Below are 20,278 nucleotides of genomic sequence, written 5' to 3'. Positions count from 1 at the left end.
TTAATATTTTTGAGGGCCATTTTTGGGAAATAGATAATCATCACAGACGCGTGATTGATTATGTCTGCAGATTAGGTTTTGGTGGAGTTTTTTATTGTGGGAAGTCTCTAGATGTAGATCATGCTTTGATCACAGCTTTGGTTGAACGTTGGAGGCCAGAGACGCATACATTCCATCTTCCCGTAGGAGAAACTACTATTACATTACAGGACGTTCAAGTCTTATGGGCTCTACGTGTAGATGGAGTACCCTTTACAGGAAATGGTTATTGTGAATCTGGGTGGAAGAGTTTATGTGATGAATTGTTGGGCTTCTATCCCCTTCAAAGCGAGATGAAGGAAAACGGTATCTTGGCATCGGCTCTAATACATAGGATGTCGATTGAACCGTTAGAAGATGGTCTGGAAGACGAAGCCTACATTCAACGGGCACGTATGATTGTGCTTGTGCTATTGGGAGGGTTGATATTACCCGACGGCTCAGGGTGTAAGATACCTCTGATGTGGTTGACCCAACTTCGAGATGTAGATGCTGCCTCTATGATTAGTTGGGCGAGTGCTGCACTTGCTACATTATATCATAATCTTTGTGAGACGTCCATGGGCAAAAGGATAGACATTGGAGGTCCGACAGTACTCCTACAGCTGTGGGTGTGGGATAGGATGCCCACTTTGAGACCCGATTTTGTGATGGCACGTATACATACAAACAACACTCCATGTGCATTAATGTAAGTTTGTTGTTTCCTCTCTTTTGTGTATTTAATGACAACATATTAAATTGGAAACTTATCTCATTGTAGGTGGACTGGCTCATATATGATAAACAAAGCCCCCAAACATTCTGTTCGACATTATCGTGAACAGTTATCATTACTCCAAAATAGCCAGGTAAAATGAATAATGTTTTGATATATATTTGTGTAATATGATATATATTTGTGTAATAGTTTAATGTAAACTTGTTATTGTAGTTTATTTGGATGTCATATGTGGACCGTCAATTGCCAGACTCCTGCCTCGAGATAAACAACAGTTGGAGATCTGTGACGTACATGGTTTGTTGGTCTATTGTCGAAGCACATGAGCCTGAGCGCGTTGTGAGACAATTTGGAGGCACTCCGTTCATTCCGTAATTGCGTGATTGGGGTTTCAATGAAACTCATTTCAAAACAAATCGTCGTGGAAAAGCTAAGACGAACTGGGCTATGCAGAACAAGGCTTACATTCAACATTGGGAGAGAAGGTCAGAGTTCGTGTCTAATCATTACATGGAGCCTCTTGAAGACCACGTGCAGGTGATTAGAACTCGATTATACATGGAGTGGTATTTTAAAATAACTATTACATATATCACACTGCCGGGTAGGCTTCCAGAAGTAGGGATGAACACTGTTGCATCGTCATCAACACTCCAAGTAAGTATTGTATTTTTATAGTTGTTGTTTCATTTTTAAAGTATTTATGTTATTAACTATTCACGTTTTATTTGTTACAGGCTGAGACATTGGCCCGTGTATTTCAGTTGTCGCGCGATTTTGACCCAGAAGACGTCGTAGGATTGTTGCATGAGATTAACAATCTTGTTCTTAACTGCCTTACCGAATGCGGTGAGAGTGAACGCACGGTCATACCTTCCACACAGCGCACTGATGTGGATATGTCCCGGGGTTTTATCCGAAGAGCTCGCGATATTGGTCAAAGAGGTGTCCGAACATGCGGGCATGGATATTCACGGCATTCCAGAATGTCCCAAGACATGACAGGGTCATCACAAGCCGCAAAAGAAGAAAATATTAATTCAGATGACAACATAGATTTGGATTCATTAATCGACAATTTTGCTGCTGAGCCCGAAATGCAAAATCCACCAGCATCAGATCCCTCTAGTTGGTTTCCTACCTGGTCAGACGCGCCACAGTCTAGTTGGGTGACGCCCTTTGATAGAGTTGGGCTACCATGGCAGCCTACTACACAGGATTCATTCTTCTCAGATGTCCATATCGTGCACTCTCCAACAAATGAGGAATTGGATGATGATGCTGCTGATGATGATGATGATGTTGCTGCTGATGATGATGATGACGATGCTGATGATGCTCTTGAGAGTTATGCACAATTGGAGCGTCCCAGAAGTAGTGCCTACATAGAGCGCCCCACGAGGAGAGAACATATTGACCCTCCTAGGAGTAGTGTACAACTTGATCGCCCTAGTAGTAGTGCACATACGTCCCGTCCCGACAAGGAACGCTCCAGGCCAAGTTTGTCTCAGACAATTATGGGCATGTTCCCACGTAGAAGGTCTAGCCGTGACAATAGAGGAAAAGGCCCGATTAAATATACACCATCGTCATTTAAGTAGCCAGTTATCATAAGATGTATTGTCTACTTATTACATGTGGATTGTGATGTGTATTTTTCGAGCTTTTATATCAATGAACTAATAACACACAAGCTTTTTTTATTCCTCCAAAACTGCCGCAAGAAACTGCTGAATAGCAGTTAGAATTCATAACGCCCGACCGGGCGAAATTGGGAGAGAAAATCGCCCGACCGGGAGAACTTTCTGGACACTTCGTGGAATTCACCCAACCGGGTGTTTTGGTGATGTCAAAACACCCGACCGGGTGTTTGTTCTGGACGCACACCTGCCCTACTCATTTCACCCGGCCGGGTGTAAGTTCTGGAATCCTCCAACATGCATTTCCAGCGAACTTCCAGCTTTCAACCCCACTAAGCTTCAATAAAAGTAAAAGTTGATGAGTTATAATTAACATAAAAGTATAGGAAATTTTTCGTAATAAGATGATTTTTTACGTAACAGTATTACTTAAGCATGTAATTTCAATCTTAATAACTATTAGACATAATAAAATTCAAGTCTCAAACACGATTCTCAAATATAATATGACTACACAACACGTCCTAAAGTGCACTTCCTTCTATTGTGGCCGGTCTCTCCACAAAGGCGGCATCGAGGAGGAGCTCTTGGCGCATCTTCTTCGTGCTCATCCATTTGGTTGTGTATCCTGCTTCTGTTGTATCGCCCACGTGAACGAGGAAGTAGTCGTGCTGGTGACTATCTCATTCGTATGTGCATCCAAATCAATTCCAATTTTTTCACATATCATTGAAAGTAGTTGATAATAAGATATCTTTTCATTCAATATAATAAATGATTTTGCACGAGGAGGGATCATAAGCAACACCCAAACCTGTGAGCTGAATAATTTTTCCATCCCAATATAAACTCACAAACACCACCAAACCTGCAAAATAAGTACGACAAAACATCATATACTCTAAATTCAACATAGTTAAATAAATATTGCACAAAATTAAATACGAAAATTCAATACCAAGTTCAATGCTTCGATTATATATTTAGTTTACAATGCATGCATATAACTACATCAATGGCCTAAATTCAATGTTTTCTTGTCACACAATGTCAAACCATGAACCCTAAATCTATACCTAACTAACATATAGCAATGATAATTGAAATTAATGGTAAAAAATTACCTAACACCACTTAAAATAGGAATTAGAGCATCAAAATATCGGATTCACTTCGATTTCCGCCGGCTAGAGTGAAAGAGTGAGCGAGGTGGAAATGAAGTGTTTGCCGCCTGGACTGGAACATGTATCCAAGGCAAACATGCGAGAGCGTCACACGTGTTTAGTTCAAAGATGCGAGAGCATCATGCGTGTTTATTAAACACGCGAGAGCCTCATGCGTGTTTCGTTTAAACACGCGAGAAGCTCACGCGTCTTTCCTATCACTGGAAATGTTTTTTTCCCCCGGTACAAATGGCGGATGGCGGGGCCCATAACGTACTTTCGTGTAATTTAGCCAGGAAAACCCCCTTCAAGTCCCATGTGGGGCAATCTAATATTCAACATCTTGTCGTCATTCTCCCATTTCAATTCCATATAATTTTAATTACAATTCAATTCAAATTTCGTGTATCAAGCGAACTCTAAACAAGTTTTGGTAAATATACAATGTAGATAATCCATACTCCTCCCATTTCTTAAAAATAGAATCTTTTTCATTTTTGGTGTATTTCTTAAAAATAGAAACTTTCCATTTTAGGAAATTGGCCCTACAATCCACTGACACTAATTACACTATATTTTCTCTACCCTATCTTATTTTGCTCATTTATTCTCTTCCTTTCTCTTACTTTGCTCACCGTGTATTCTCTTATTCTCTTATATTATCAGTGTTGTATTAAAATTCGTGTCATTTTAAAAGTTTTTATTTTTAAGAAACAAATGCAGTAATAAATATATCAAAATCAAGATTTGGTCTTAGTTTCACTTTCATCTACTATGAGCAAAACTCCATCACGTAGAAAATGATAGATCAATTTAGCTAATGGCATGATCCTCATGGCTTGTTTGATGAATGACAGGGATTCAATTAGGAAAAAGGCGGAAGACTTGATTACATGTGAGATGAATGATGCCACAAACAGGATGGAGAAATTGTCTGATAAGTCGTGAGATGCATTGAATGATGCCACAAACGAGTGTGATAGTTCGTTTGATAAGTCAGATAAAAGTATCAATAAATTGAAAATTCAAGAGAGTTGAAACTCATCATAACATGAAAAAGATCTATCTTTTTAGTCCAACAATGAGGCGTTTATGTCGGCAAAGAAAATCATAAAGATAAGGATAAATAAAACTTCAAGAAAATAAACTTGAAAATCGAAAGGAAATAAACTAAAAGGAAATCCTAACTGGTAGACTGAAAGAATATCGAAGCCAATTAATATTGGTCAATAACCTCCCATCTACTTATTACAATTAACTAGGAAAACAAATAAACATCCGAACAACTTAAACCATGTACACACCAAGCATGGTTAGCCTTCGACCTTCCTACAAGGAGACAAAGGACCTCCACAGAGTCCAGAATTGTTTGCGTAACTTTCTGCTGGGATATTAGCATTTGCGAATGTGGGAACTTGTCCACTCAATCGATTATTTGCCACACTAAATGTCTTAAGCCGTGTGAGTTGGCTGAGCTGAAGGGGGATTTGGCCAGTCAAATGGTTGCTGTCAAGTCTCAGGACATTCAGGAATGAGCAATTCGCAAGATCCACGGGAATCTCTCCGGACAACTGGTTGTACGAAAGATCAAGACTAGTGACAAAACCAATTAGCTTTGAGACATTATTTGGAATGTTTCCTCTAATATTATTTCTTGAAAGATCTAAGCCTGTGAGGGACTTGCAACCAACAATTCCTTGAGGAAAACCGCCCTTAAGTCCCATGTCCGACAATCTGATATTCAATATCCTGTTGTCATCTTGGTGCCAGCATTCGATCCCAATGAACTTACAGATAGATGTTCGACTGTTGTTGCTGAAATCCCATGACCCTAAGTAGCCCAATGGATCTTCCAGGGAACTTTTTATTGCTCTGAGGCAATCGACATCATTTTGAGCAAACGAGCCAAATGACTCAGTTAGAAGCAACCAAGCAAGAATAGTGATGAAACCCGAGTAGGCTCCAAAGCCCGATAAGATTCTCATTGATACACCAACCATCAATAATCAGCTACGACAACATAAACCGGTTCAAGATTTTTGGGAGACCAACCACTTCATTTTATAATTGGATCTGTTGGAAATAAAAAAGAACATGATCAAGACAAAATAATGCATCAGCCACCAAGAAAATAGCAACTTACTACTCTATAATCAAGGATAAAAGTTGAGCAAATAGAACTTACAACAAACCACTAAAATTGTACACTTGTCGATCAAGTTGAAAGTTGGAAGTAGAACTAACAACTTATCAATGCATATGAATTTAAGTGCTTATGGCTTGGGATCATGATTGTGTAAGCAAAAGCAATCCAATGCTATACGAAGAAATTAGTAACGCAAAAAAGAAGGAAAGGGGACATGACTTCATCAATAGATTATGTTTACTCAAACCAATAATCCATGCTTCAACATTAAAAAAAAGGAAAAACAAATTCAACAAAAACCGAAAAACAAAACAATAAACTCCCAAGCTAGTAAAATTCATATTCCCAGGAAATTAAACACCACAATTAATCATCAAGATATCAAAAGCGTTTCACCAATTAATTAAGTTAACCCTGAATTTCGTACTCAACTCCAAAATTAAAGAATACGAAAAAATCAAGTCTTCTAAGTCTGCAGTTGGAAAAACCTCAACAGCAATAAACAAGAAATAAATAGTAGTAGTAGTAACAAACACTACAAAGAGTAGAGATTGGGCGAACAGAAAAATAAAAAGTAAAAATACCCGAAGTTTAAGGGTTGGTCTTCGTTGTTAAATGGATAGGATTGCAAATATGATAGTGTGAAATTGGAGAGAAATAAAAAATGGTTTATATAATGGGTTGAATCGTTGAGTGGCGGGTCAAATGAGGTGTGCTGACTGACTTTTCCTTGAATTTTCCTAGCCAGTTTCCATCTGGGATAGATATTCCACAAACATTCATTGACTACGTCGTGAGACTTTAGCTTTACTATACTTTACTTTGTATCCTGTGTTTGGGTTTGATGACTATATTGTTGAATCACCCAAGATTTCAAGAAGAATGATTAAATAAAGTAATTAGAAAAAAAGTATAATTAAATATTTTAATAAGAAGAAATATGAAAGTGTTGGTTTCTGGGGATTACAAGAGATAAAAGCCGGGCGTAATACAACCCAAAAGAAGGAATACAAAAGAGGAAACTGAACTAGAATGAGATTACAAATGTAAAAACGAAACAGTAACCGTGAATAATGTTTGAGCCGAGTCGAGGAGGCCTCTTCCCGCAAGACGAGATACGCCCCGGTAGTGCTCTTCGGTTTGGCGTGTCGTCCCCAAAGGTAAAACGGCTACGTCTCTATTGATGCAGCACCGCAATCAGTAGAGCTCCGGCGAACTGGATGTAGGAGAGGGCAGAGCTTCGACAGAAAGACAATGCAGAGAGGGAGAGAGCTTATGTTGTAATGCTTGTGAATGATGTAGTGTAATGCATGGAGTGGCTAGCCTATTTATAGGCTCAGTCCACTGCTGTGGGTCAACAGCCATGAAGGCTCATCATGGCAGATTTGTAACCGCCGACGGTTACGAGCGTGTGGCAGGAGTGTGCCATCCGTGTGTGGAGCGTGTGGATTTCTCACGTGGCAGCCGTGACTGTGCCTCACTTGGATTGCTGACTCGACGGTGGTCCAAAAAGAATAGTTTGGGCCAAGCCTCAAGCCCAAAGACCAATTGCCAAGATCCAAGTCCAAGATCGAGATCGGGATCGGGATCGGGCCCGGGCCCGGGCCCGAGGCCCGCGAGCGCGAGCACGGGCTCGGGCGGCGGCGGCTGCGGCGCGCGCGTGTGCGCGCGTGTGTGCTCTTTCACCCATCTTGGTCCACTATAATTATTAAGTAACATAAAGTCACTTAATTTATACACATTAAAAGATGTGTTAATCCTCCAATGTGGGATAATTAACACTAGTTAATTATTCCCTAAGCTCCAACTCCAAGCTTTAATAAAAGCTAATTATGCCCAACTTTAATCCACTATTTCTCACTCACCGGAAATCGGATTTGAGAAAGTGAATATACTACATTTATCTACGTAAAATGTAGATCGACGCTATGTCATTTAATTTCACAAAATTAAATGTCTCGTCACATTTATTATTTGGTCAAAATCCCTTGACCGGGCATATTTAATACCATGATTTCTACAATCCCCCACATGAGTGGAAATAGCCGAATGCATATGCATGCAGACACAAGCTCAACCCTCGAGAGGTATATAAGCATAAGGATAGGTAGTTGTTGACTTTGAACCCTCCATAGTCGACACCTACGGATACACAGGCGGCTTAGTAGCGCGATGCTTTGAACTAATCCCCCACGGCGTGCACCGAGACAATGGTGTTAACGCTTAAACACCTCAACCTCATCCGTTCTCTCGTTTTGTGTCCATTGCGGTCTTGGACAACACTTTGGATTCATAAGTGCGTTTTTTATGAAGCGACCACACTTCACACTTACATAGGTGATTCTTAGTCAAGTACCTTGCCATACTTGGTCTCTTTGAGAATTCCATCTCTTTGAGATCCTTAAGAACCATTAAAAGTCATAGACTTAGCCTTTACCACTAGGCAAGCTCTCTAACACTCTATTGCTCTCTAAGGAATAGATATAGTTGAGTGTTTCTCATGAATTCTCATAGCTTAGTTGTCCCTTTGAACCAAGTTCTTGGGATCTCCAGTCAACATGGTTGGGTTACCACTATGATAATTCTTTAGTTTGTGGATTTCAAACCCATTCCCTCTAGCAACTTATTCATTTGATCACGGTTTAACCCTTTGGTTAGCGGATCCGCTAGATTATCTATTGACTTCACATAGTCAATTGTAATCACCCCTGTTGTGATCAAATGTCTCACGGTGTTATGTCGTCGACGTATATGTCGAGACTTACCGTTATAGAAGTCATTGTTTGCTCTTCCAATAGCTGCTTGGCTATCGCAGTGGATCAGCACTGGTGGCACTGGCTTAGACCAACATGGAATGTCTTCAAGGAAATTCTTAAGCCACTCGGCTTCCTCACCAGCCTTATCCAAGGCAATGAACTCCGATTCCATTGTTGATCGGGCTATACAGGTCTGTTTTGTGGATTTCCACGATACAACACCACCCCCAATAGTAAAGACATATCCACTTGTTGAAAGTGAGTCTCTATTATCGGATATCCAATTGGCATCACAGTACCCTTCAAGTACCGGGGGGTATCTCGAGAAGTGTAGCCCAAGATTTTGAGTGTGCTTTAAATATCTCAAAACCCTCACAAGAGCTCTCAAATGCTCTTTGCTTGGATTGCTCGTGTAACGACTTAACTTGTTCACGGCACAAGCAATGTCAGGTCGAGTGCAATTAGTCAAGTACATGATGCACCCGATGACCCGTGCATACTCTTCTTGTGCAACGGGCTCGCCTTTGTTTTTGCTCAAGTGAACGTCGAGTTCAATTGGAGTCTTAACCGGCGCGCCATCATAGGCTTTGAATTTATTCAATATATTCTCAACATAATGTGATTGTGTTAAGATGATTCCATCATTCGTTCTTAGAATCTTCATTCCAAGAATTACATCGGCTAGACCCATGTCTTTCATGTCAAAGTTTCTCTTTAACATGTTGTATCGTTAATTACTTGAGTGTTGCTACCCAAGATTAACATATCATCAACGTAGAGACACACTATAACATGACCGTTATTAGTGCTCTTGATGTAGACACATTTGTCGCACTCGTTGATTTTAAACCCATTTGATAACATCACATTATCAAACTTCAAGTGCCATTGCAATGGCACTTGTTTCAATCCATATAGGGACTTTACGAGCTTGCATACCTTTTTCTCTTGTCCAGGTACTACAAACCCTTCGGGTTGTTCCATATAGATTTCATCTTCTAGTTCACCATTTAGAAACGCGGTCTTTACATCCATTTGATGAATCTCAAGATTGTGCAATGCAGCAATAGCGAGAAGCACTCGTATAGATGTAATCCTTGTTACAGGTGCATAGGTATCGAAGAAGTCATGTCCTTCCTTTTGTTTAAAACCCTTTACTACTAATCGGGCTTTATACTTATCAACTGTTCCATCGGCCTTAAACTTTCTTTTAAGAACCCATTTGCATCCTAAAGGTTTAGCACCTTCAGGCAAATCAACCAACACCCATGTGTGGTTTAGCAAAATTGAATCAATTTCGCTTTGAACAGCTTCTCTTCAATGCAGCCCGTCTGGGCTAGCAAATGCTACTTTTATCGATGTTGGTTCTTCATCCAACATGAAAGCAATGTAGTCAGGACCAAAAGTTTTGGGTGTTCTGACTCTATTACCACGTCTTAGTACTGTATCTTTTGGATCGGGCCTTGCACACTTGCGCGATTCAGGTTCCGCATCTGCTGATTTAGAACTTGTGGTTTCTTCTTCCACTTGTTTAGAACTAGTGGCTTCTTCAATTCTTGTCTCAGAATTGGTTGAGACTCTTTCCTTGTCTTTGCAAGGAAATGTATTTTCGAGAAATACAGCATTCCTCGACTCAATTGTTGTTCCTACTGTGATAGTCGATATTTCAGACTTGTGAACAACAAATCGATATGCACTACTGTTAAGTGCATATCCAATGAAGATGCAATCAACCGTCTTAGGTTCGATTGTAACTTCTTTGGGCGGAGGAACCATCACCTTTGCCAAACACCCCCACACTTTGAGGTATTTGTAGGATGGCTTCCTTCCCTTCCACAACTCATAAGGGGTGACATCTTTTCCTTTGAGAGGGATCTTATTCAAGATATAGTTGGCTGTCAAAACAGCTTCCCCCCACATGTTATGTGGTAATCCTGAAGTCAAAAGCAGTGCATTCATCATCTCTTTTAGAGTTCGATTTTTGCGTTCTGCAACACCATTAGATTGTGGTGAATATGGTGCAGTCGTTTGATGGATTATACCACTTGCGTTGCATAATTCCTCAAACGGGGCTACATATTCGCCGCCTCTATCGCTTCGAATCGATTTGATTTTACAACCAAGTTGATTCTCAACTTCGTTCTTATAATTTTTGAACGCTTCTATTGCTTCATCTTTACTTTTTAAAAGATAAATGTAGCAATACCTTGTGCAATCATCTATGAAAGTGATAAAGTACTTTTTACTACCTCTAGTTTGCACCATCTTTAAATCACATACGTCCGTGTGAATTAATTCAAGGGGTTTTGTGCTTCGTTCAACCGAGTGAAACGGCAACTTAGTTATTTTTGCTTCAAGACAAATTTCACATTTATCTTGGATATCCAATTCATTAGCCTTTAGTAAATCTAAATTTACTAATCTTTTAATGGCTTTTGAATTTACATGTCCCAATCTACAATGCCACAAATTTGAAGACTCGGTCAAATAAGAGGAAGTAGATGCTTTATTATTATTAGCCAATGGCTTTGGAACACGCAGTGTTGCTACACTAAGCTTGAAAAGTCCGTCGGTTACATAACCTTTTCCGAGGGATTTTCCAAACTTATACAATGCAAACCTATCGGATTCAAATACAAGTTTAAAACCCTTATTCACTAATATTGATCCTGAAACTAGGTTCTTCCGGATGTCCGGAACGTGCAGCACATCCTTCAAGGTGATTGAGACGCCAGACGTCATCTTGAGGATTACATCACCAACTCCGAGGACTTCAGACGAGGCTTGATTCCCCATGTTTATCTTTCTCCCTTCAACGTTGTTGTAGGTGGAGAACATGCTCCTATCTGCGCAAACATGTGCAGTAGCGCCGGTATCAATATACCAGCCACCCTTGTTGTTGTTAACAAGGTTGACCTCTTCAGTGACCACAGAAATGAGGTCGTTTTCATCCCAGTCCTTGAACTCCTTCTCAACGACGTGGGCAGCCGGCTTCTTCTTCTTGTTGCGGCAGTCTTTTGCAAAGTGGCCTTGTTTGCCACATTTGTAGCAGTCGCCTTCAAACTTCTTTGAAGGCTGCTTTCCCTTCCCTTTGTCGTTTGGACGGTTTGGGCGAGGGCGTTTGTTGGAGGGACCGCCCCGCTCCAACAGGTTGGCTTTGGCTTCATTTGGGGTGAAGCCCTTAGCCTTTTGATCACTTTTGCGCACGTCGGCCTCAATGCGCAACTTCACGATCATGTCTTCAAGGGTCATCTGCTTTCGCTTGTGCTTGAGATAACTCTTGAAGTCCTTCGAACTTGGAGGGAGCTTGTCAATGATCGTGCACCTTAAGAACTTATCGGGTAAGGTCCCTTCAGCCACTAAGGAGTGGATGATCATTTGGAGCTCTTGGACTTGCTCCATGATGGGTCGAGAGTCGACCATCTTGTAGTCCATAAACTTGGATGCTACAACCTGTTCAGTCCCTGCAGCATTGTCTATGCTATATTTCTTCTCTAGGCTTTCCCACATTTGTTTAGATGTGGTTACATTGGAGTATACATTATAGAGGCTATCATCTAATGCACTTAAAATAAAGTTTTTACATAGATAATCCCCTTTTCTCCAAGCCTCATAGTCCGCCATGACTTCGAGCCTAGTCTCTTGGTCGCTTGGCGCGGGCGGCTCGTTCTCCATGAGGAAGTTGGCGACGCCCAATGTTGTCAAGTAGAACAACATCTTTTGGTACCACCTCTTGAAGTCTGATCCTCCAAACTTGGGTGGTTTCTCGGCCGGTGGCATCATTCTTGTGCCAAAGGTGCTGCAGTTGGTCCTTGGAAGGAACCAATTCCGTTGCCCCCGAAGGAGCCAACAACGTGGTTGGGCATAGAGCCCCCACCATTCACGTTAGGCATAGAGCCCGCCATGAACGTACTATCCCCGAAGGGACTAGCACTCGCATGAGACCCGAAGGCCCCAGCATTCGTGTGAGGCCCGAAAGCCCCAACACTCGATCCATTAAAGAATCCGAAGGAACCACTAAAAGTGGAACCAACCGATCCACTCGAGGTGGATCCACCAGTGAGCCCAAGGGGGTTAACGAACTCCCAAGGGGTTGTTGATGAAGAGGGATAGCGCCCGGGAGTGGGCATCATCGTCGGAATTGACGACGTATTGACTGGTCCAGTGGTCGCCATGGTGGAGGGAATGGCGGCAGTGGTGGCGGCAGCAGTGGTGTTAGATTCAGTCGACATCTCCAGCAAAGGTTTTAATTGTTTCGAAAGTTTTAGTTCAGTTTAGGAGGTCCAAATCCCTTCAAAGGCAAGTTATCTCGTCTTGCGATTGTTGGTTTCTGGGGATTACAAGAGATAAAAGTCGGGCGTAATACAACCCAAAAGAAGGAATACAAAAGAGGAAACTGAACTAGAATGAGATTACAAATGTAAAAATGAAACAGTAACCGTGAATAATGTTTGAGCCGAGTCGAGGAGGCCTCTTCCCGCAAGACGAGATACGCCCCGGTAGTGCTCTTCGGTTTGGCATGTCGTCCCCAAAGGTAAAACGGCTACGTCTCTATTGATGCAGCACCGCAATCAGTAGAGCTCCGGCTAACTGGATGTAGGAGAGGGCAGAGCTTCGACAGAAAGACAATGCAGAGAGGGAGAGAGCTTATGCTGTAATGCTTGTGAATGATGTAGTGTAATGCATGGAGTGGCTAGCCTATTTATAGGCTCAGTCCACTGCTGTGGGTCAACAGCCATGAAGGCTCATCATGGCAGATTTGTAACCGCCGACGGTTACGAGCGTGTGGCAGGAGTGTGCCATCCGTGTGTGGAGCGTGTGGATTTCTCACGTGGCAGCCGTGACTGTGTCTCGCTTGACGACGTGTCAAGCCACTTGGATTGCTGACTCGGCGGTGGTCCAAAAAGAATAGTTTGGGCCAAGCCCCAAGCCCAAAGACCACCCAAAGACCAATTGCCAAGTCCAAGTCCAAGTCTAAGTCCAAGATCGAGATCGGGATCGGGATCGGGCCCGGGCGGGCGCGTGCGCGTGCACGGGCACGGGCTCGGGCTCGGGCAAAGACCACCCAAAGACCAATTGCCAAGATCCAAGTCCAAGTCCAAGATCGAGATCGAGATCGGGATCGGGATCGGGATCCGGCCCGGGCCCGTGCCCGCGGCCCGCGAGCGCGAGCACGGGCTCGGGCGGCGGCGGCGCGCGCGTGTGCGCGCCTGTGGGCTCTTTCACCCATCTTGGTCCACTATAATTATTAAGTAACATAAAGTCACTTAATTTATACACATTAAAAGATGTGTTAATCCTCCAATGTGGGATAATTAACACTAGTTAATTATTCCCTAAGCTCCAACTCCAAGCTTTAATAAAAGCTAATTATGCCCAACTTTAATCCACTATTTCTCACTCACCGGAAATCGGATTTGAGAAAGTGAATATACTACATTTATCTACGTAAAATGTAGATCGACGCTATGTCATTTAATTTCACAAAATTAAATGTCTCGTCACATTTATTATTTGGTCAAAATCCATTGACCGGGCATATTTAATACCATGATTTCTACATAAAGGAATTTATTTTTAAATATAGAAGTGGACATTTTGAATAAGGCAAATTAAAAAGGAAATTCAAATATCTTGAATGAGAAGGAATGAGAAGGAATGAGAAGGAAGATGTATTTATTTTTAGGAATATACTTAAGGTTAATTAAATTAACAGGATTTTATAATTTCTCATTTTACCCCAGAAAATAAGATATTGAAAAAGCTATTTTGTTGCTGAAATCAACAATTTAATATTTTAATTTTTCCTTAAAAGGTCTTTAAATTTACTTTTACTTTTACTCTGATTGTCTTCTATGTTATTTTGCGATACGGAGTAAATAGTACAAAGGAAAAAATGAATTGAGATGTTTTATTAATCAATCTTTATTTTATTTATTTGTTCCCCTATTTTTTTATTTTTAGTGGGACAAAAATAAATGCTTTTTTTAAAAATAATTTTACGCATGATTTAAAGATAGTCCCTTACTACGCCACTTAAATTAACCTATGGGCTTCTTTTTCTTGCATATAACAAATCTTTTGTGGGATAACTGCTTCAAAAGTCATGAACTTTGTCTGAATTTCGGTTTTTTCCACGAGCTTTAAAATTGACGTATAAACTCACGAACTTTGCATTTTATCGCCGATTTCCCATGACGGTATTTCCGGCGAAAGAGCGAGCTGACGTGTCGGATTTAATTGACGTGGCGTCTCGTGGCGGCTGACATGGTCAATAATTGTTGACTGTATAATTAAATAAAAAAATAAATTTAATAAAAAAAACAACAAAAACCCCCCACCCCCCAAATTCGTCCTCAAATCGATCCTCAAATCGCGTAACCTAACCTAATCGACAACCTGCAACGACGACGACGGCCTAATCGATGACGACGACGAGAGAGCGAGCGACGACGGCCTATTCGACGACGACGACTCTATTGGCTTACCTGCAACAGCGACGGACGGGCGACGAGCTGCGCTTCAGGCTTTGTCAACATGAAGATGTGGCCGGGTTTCTGGCCAGACAAGCCGAATCCGAACAAACCTTTCCTGCTTCGGATTTACCATGGTGGGCATTTCATTCATGATGGGAGGATTTGTGAGAAATACGTAGGTGGAGAAATGTGGGAAGGTAGTGGGTTTGAACCAGATAGATTTGGTTACTTCGACCTAGTCGATGAACTGAATAAGCTAGGGTTTGATAGCTGGGATAGGCTATGCTTCAAGAGAAAATGGGGAATGAAGTTTATTAACATCACGGGTGATGCAGAGGTGATGTTAATGTTGAAGTTCCTGACCACAGTGAAGCATCAAATATGTGATGTGTATATTGTGGGTGGGAAGAAGGGTGGCCTAGAGCACATTGTTGAAGATCAATCCGTGGGTGGGGGGGACAATGTGGGTGATGAAGCTGTAAGGAGTCGAGTGGTTGAGCCGGAGTCAGTAGAAAGGAGTAATGTTGAGTCTGTGAATAAGAGTATGTCTACCAGAAGGCGTAGAAAGGAGACAACTTCAAAGGCTGGCAAGCTGAAGTCAGTTTCTACCAAGGATGTTGTGGAGAAAAGTGTTGAAAGTAGTATTAAGAAGAGATTGTTCCAGTCTAGTACGAAGTCAGTGGTTGAAATTGTGGGTGAGAGGGTGGGAGATAGGAATTGTGATGTTGATGAAGTTGGAAAGAGTGTGGGTGAGGATGTGGGTAAGATGGATCATATAGCTAAAGACAAGGGTAAAAGTGTTGTTGAGGATGAGGCATATATGAACTCTGATGTTGATGTCTTGGGGGATGATGTGGGAGGTAAGGACAATGATGATGAGGATTTGGGTGTTGTGAATGAATCTGTGGGAATGAGAGACAGACTTGATGAGAGTGTAGGGAATAAGGCCGATCACAGTATGGCAGTGGGGGTGGGATATGATAGTGAGGAGGATGGGAGTTATATACCATCTTCTGAAGATGAGGAGACTGATGATGACATGGATGCTGAGGAGTTAGTGTCCGAGGATGAGGAATACACACAGGGAGGCAGAAAGCAAAAGACAATAAGAAGAAAGAGTTTGTTGTCACTGATGACATCTTCTATGGCCTAGTTAGTGGAGGAAAGAAAAGTGACTATGTCTCTGAGGATGAGAATTCAGAAGAAGATGACATCTACTCTAGCTCAACTGACTCCCAGGATGAAGGGAGAAGGAGACTAAATGTTAGGTTTCCAAACATGTCTTCATGCTTACATATACCAACAAAGCCTTTCAATTTCTAGATTTACAAGGGTATTACACCCAAAAGCTCCAAATGTTATGCACATAATGTCTCCCATTACAGTCTAGGATGTGTAAGTAAGCTATAATTGAAGTCACAACTCATTGCATTCATAGGGGAAAACTGACTTCAAGGAATTGATCCCATAGTGCGTTACATTGGAGTTCAACGTGCATAGTCTATTACATAAAAGTACTATTAGGTAACCTACAACAATAACCAAATGAGGATGCATAGAATGCAAACGGCAACCTTTAAGTTTCAGTTTAGACGGTGCAAATCGGCGACAACACCTTGGAGTGCTTCAACTTCAACGGTTTTGGAACGAACGCTCTCGTCAAGTGCATCCTTCTTAGCAACTCTATCTCTCAATGCTCTTTGCACGTTGTCCCTGTCCAGCTTCAATCTTTTAAAGAAGTAGTCTTGATTCAACGACAATGATGGATCAATCCAACGAAAGAATTTGCAATCGTCCTCCTTCTAGACTTGGCAACGATAGAAGCCTCGTCCGGGATTGGCATCCGTATTAGAGGTCACCACATCAGCTTCAAGACCATGATCACAGACCACTGCCTCAAACCTCGGCCAAGTTCTGCTCGAATTCTGGGAAGATGTAGACATCCTGCAACAAAACCGCATTTGAACAATCAAACGACCCCATTCTGGATGAAACCATAGCCAGAACCTTAAAACCAGTACAAATCGAAATTGAAAATTCAACTTTCGTGATTTAAGAAGTAGACGAACCCTAACTACACATTGCCAATTGCGCATTCGAAATCGCCCAATCCAACCACATCGGAAACCACAAAATCGGATATTCAACGAAACGACCAAATCGCCTAATCCAACCCTAAAATTGAAACCTAATTCGAACCCCAACACCAAGGAAATCAAACGCAGCAGCAGCGAAACTAACGACCCACCCTAAAATTGAAACCTAAATCGAACCCTAAAATGAATCTATGGTCTTACCTTGTTACGGGCATTCAAGGACAATCAGGAATGCAACAGATTTGTAGGATGAATCGCGATTTGATTCTGATAATCGACAATGGGGTTGAATCGCGAAGGGAAAGATGAGTGTTCGATTTGGGGTTCTGTCATGATTTTAACCTAATTTTGATTTCATACCTTAAAACGACGTCGTTTTATCCAGAAGAAACGACGTCGTTTTACGATTTTCCGATGCCGGACACGTCAATATCCAGGCATGCCACATAGGATCCTGAGTTGCCGGAAAATACAGCGTCGGGTCGGGTTGGGAAATACCAGACAAAATGCAAAGTTCGTGAGTTTATACGCCAATTTTAAAGCTGGTGGGAAAAACCGGAATTCGGGCAAAGTTCATGACTTTTGAAGCAGTTATCCCATCTTTTGTTATATGCATCATTAAAAATGAATAAACGATACTACATTCGTCCATTAAAAATAGACTAACTTGTAAATGACAACAGTTTTAGTAATACATAATTGGTAAAGTAAGAAAAAAGGAATAAAAGGTGGTGAAAATATTGTTAATGGATTATAGAATACATATTATTATTAGTATTTAATTAATTTAAACTCTTCATATCTAGAAAGTGGTCTAATTTTATTGGACGACCATAAATGATAAACCTAGTCTATTTTTTGTGGATAGACGTAGTAGATGAAATTCATAAACAAGTTTTGGGAAACATACAATGTAGATGATTCATAATGGATATAACAAAATTAGGATTTGGTCTTAGAGCATGCGCAGCGGTGGACGGACGGCGTTCGTCCATCCGTGCCGCTGCGCTCGCGCCGCTGGCACCGCGATGCTCGCTGAGAAGAGCACGTCCGTGCCAGCGAGCAGGCGACGTGACGGCACGCGATTGGGCAACGGCATAGCCGTTGCCTTTGAAACATTTTTTATTAAAAATCGGTTTTTAATTAAAAAAACCGATAAAAAAAATTCACTTCCCAAAACAAATATATCCGTTTATTACCATTTTTTATCACTTTTTATTTTTATTTATTTTTCCCCCAAAAATACACATTTTCATCTATAAACAATCCCGGAAGTGCTTCTGGGAAAATGTCACCGAGGCCTACCACGAGATTAAGCCGAAGGGGTCCCGCCGACGCACATTTAAGATGCTCCGCGCTCACTTTGACCGAGTCGACAGAGAGGTCAAAAAATTATGTGCCATCTACAAGAGTGAAGCGGCTCATTACCAAAGCGGAGCCACGGGAGCCGACATTCTGAGGTCGGCTTTGCGAGTCTACTTCGACGACACTGGCAAACAATTCAAACATGTCGATGTTTGGGAGGTCGTCAAAGACGATGAGAGGTGGGCCGGCGGTGTCCGGTCCAGCTCGGGCTCGACCTCGAAGCGCACGAAGCACAGGACGGGTGGTCAATACTCGGGCAGCGCCGCACAAGAGTTTGCCTCGCAGGAGGCTGAGGGCACGGCAGACGATGCCGGGGGGTCCTCCCGTGGGCGCCGTCGGCCGCAAGGGAGAAATACGGCGAAGGCGGCTAGAGGGAGGAGGGGCCGAGCTGAATCAAGCCAGGCGGGCTCGGGCTCGGCGGACACTTCCCGCATGACCGCCACAATGTCCATGTACATGACCGCCACAATGGCGGACACTTCCCGCATGACGCCTCCCCAATACAAAGCCTATCTTGCCGGAATTGAGTTTATGGCAAGACAACTTGGTATTCCGCCTCGAGGTGGCTTCAGTGCACCTCCACCGCCTTCAGGGGATGATTCGCCGGCGGAGTAGTTTTTTTATTTTCTATAAAATTGTATTTTAAATTATGTAATTTTTATTTTTTAGAATTTTAATTATGTGTTTTTTTTTATTTTTTTAAATTTTAAGTTGTATTTTTATTTTATGTTGTAATTTTATTTTATTTAATGAAGTGTGTTTTTATTAATTGAATTTGTTGGAAATAAAAATAAAAAATAAAATTGAATGAATAGTAATTTAAGAGACGGTTAAGGGACGGATAAGAGATGGGGGGTTGCAGGTTCCGTCCCTTAGTTAAGAGATGGAGTGAAAAAGTACAGTGGGGCCCAAGAATAGTAATTTAAGAGACGGTTAAGGGACGGATAAGAGATAGCGTTGCAGATGGCCTAAAAACATTCAACAATACGTGTATCATATTATTGTTCCCAACAAAAGCTATCATATAGTATGTTTCTGTATGCAAGTTATTCCCCAGTTTCACTGCATCCAAAATTTAAGAGAAGAAAATTTAGAGTTTCATAGAAAAAGGGTAGAGACAGTGAGCTCACTCCACAAGTGTTTTTCTTAGAATTGCAAATCCTTTTCTCCCAACAACAAGGTATACTTTCTATCAGTTCCCGTATCTATGTTATTATATCAATATCATACCTTTTCATCATTCACAGTAGTTAACTCATGAGATTTTGGTGTAAACATTGAAATAAGTTCAACCTTTGTTCTAGTGGAAGAAATGTTTTTGCCTCTTGAAACCAAATCAACTCCAATTTCTTGAGAACAATGAACAATGAATTACCGCTGGCCGAAAAGAGTCGTTGCAGCACCGATGGTGCCTGCGCCTGCGCGGCAGCAACGGTCTGGAGATGATTTCCGACGGCGGTTCTTAATCGACCGGGATTCGGCAGCCACATGCAGCGATGGCACATGTAGGGGACAGCGGCGGCGACAGAATCGTGAGAGAAGAGGCAGCGGGCAGCGACCTGCGGCGGCGTTTGTGCTGAATCCTCGGAGAAGAGAGTGAGAAGAGGGGGAGAGAAGTTCTAAGATGGAGGTGGCAGGTGGCGTGCCGTCTCACGCCGGAGATGGCGGCGCCGATCAGGAAGGGGGCGGCGAGTGAAGGACAGAAGGAGGATGAAAAACGTTTTGGGGAGAGGGTAGTGTCCTCCAATTTCTTTTTGAGGGAGAGACGGATTTGGGGGATTTACTAAATGAGAGAGAATGAGACATACCATTTTTTTTATAGACTTGCATAACTAAATGAATTGCAATTAAATTAATAGGACTCGGTTTTAGGAAT

General features: G+C 41.8%; 1 protein-coding gene across 3 annotated transcripts; it reads right to left on the bottom strand.

The window, feature by feature from the left end:
- Positions 1-4,610: 4,610 nt before the first annotated feature.
- LOC121741992 (probably inactive leucine-rich repeat receptor-like protein kinase At5g48380) lies at positions 4,611-6,442 on the bottom strand. 3 transcript variants are annotated; one of them, XM_042134994.1, is made up of 2 exons: positions 6,294-6,442; positions 4,611-5,636 (listed from the first exon to the last, which is right to left on the bottom strand). In XM_042134994.1, exon 2 carries the CDS (start codon positions 5,561-5,563, stop codon positions 4,877-4,879), a length of 687 nt encoding a protein of 228 aa, XP_041990928.1. In that variant the 5' UTR covers positions 5,564-5,636; positions 6,294-6,442; the 3' UTR covers positions 4,611-4,876. The 3 variants fall into 3 exon arrangements, with proteins under 3 accessions (XP_041990928.1, XP_041990929.1, XP_041990930.1); XM_042134995.1 differs by lacking the exon at positions 6,294-6,442 and adding an exon at positions 6,142-6,280; XM_042134996.1 differs by lacking the exon at positions 6,294-6,442 and adding an exon at positions 5,749-6,135.
- Positions 6,443-20,278: the final 13,836 nt, after the last annotated feature.

This window comes from Salvia splendens, chromosome 7 (assembly GCF_004379255.2).
Source record: "Salvia splendens isolate huo1 chromosome 7, SspV2, whole genome shotgun sequence".
In the NCBI taxonomy this organism is placed as follows: Eukaryota; Viridiplantae; Streptophyta; class Magnoliopsida; order Lamiales; family Lamiaceae; genus Salvia; species Salvia splendens.
Note: the sequence above shows the minus strand (reverse complement) of the source record. Positions and strands in the feature narration are given on the sequence as shown.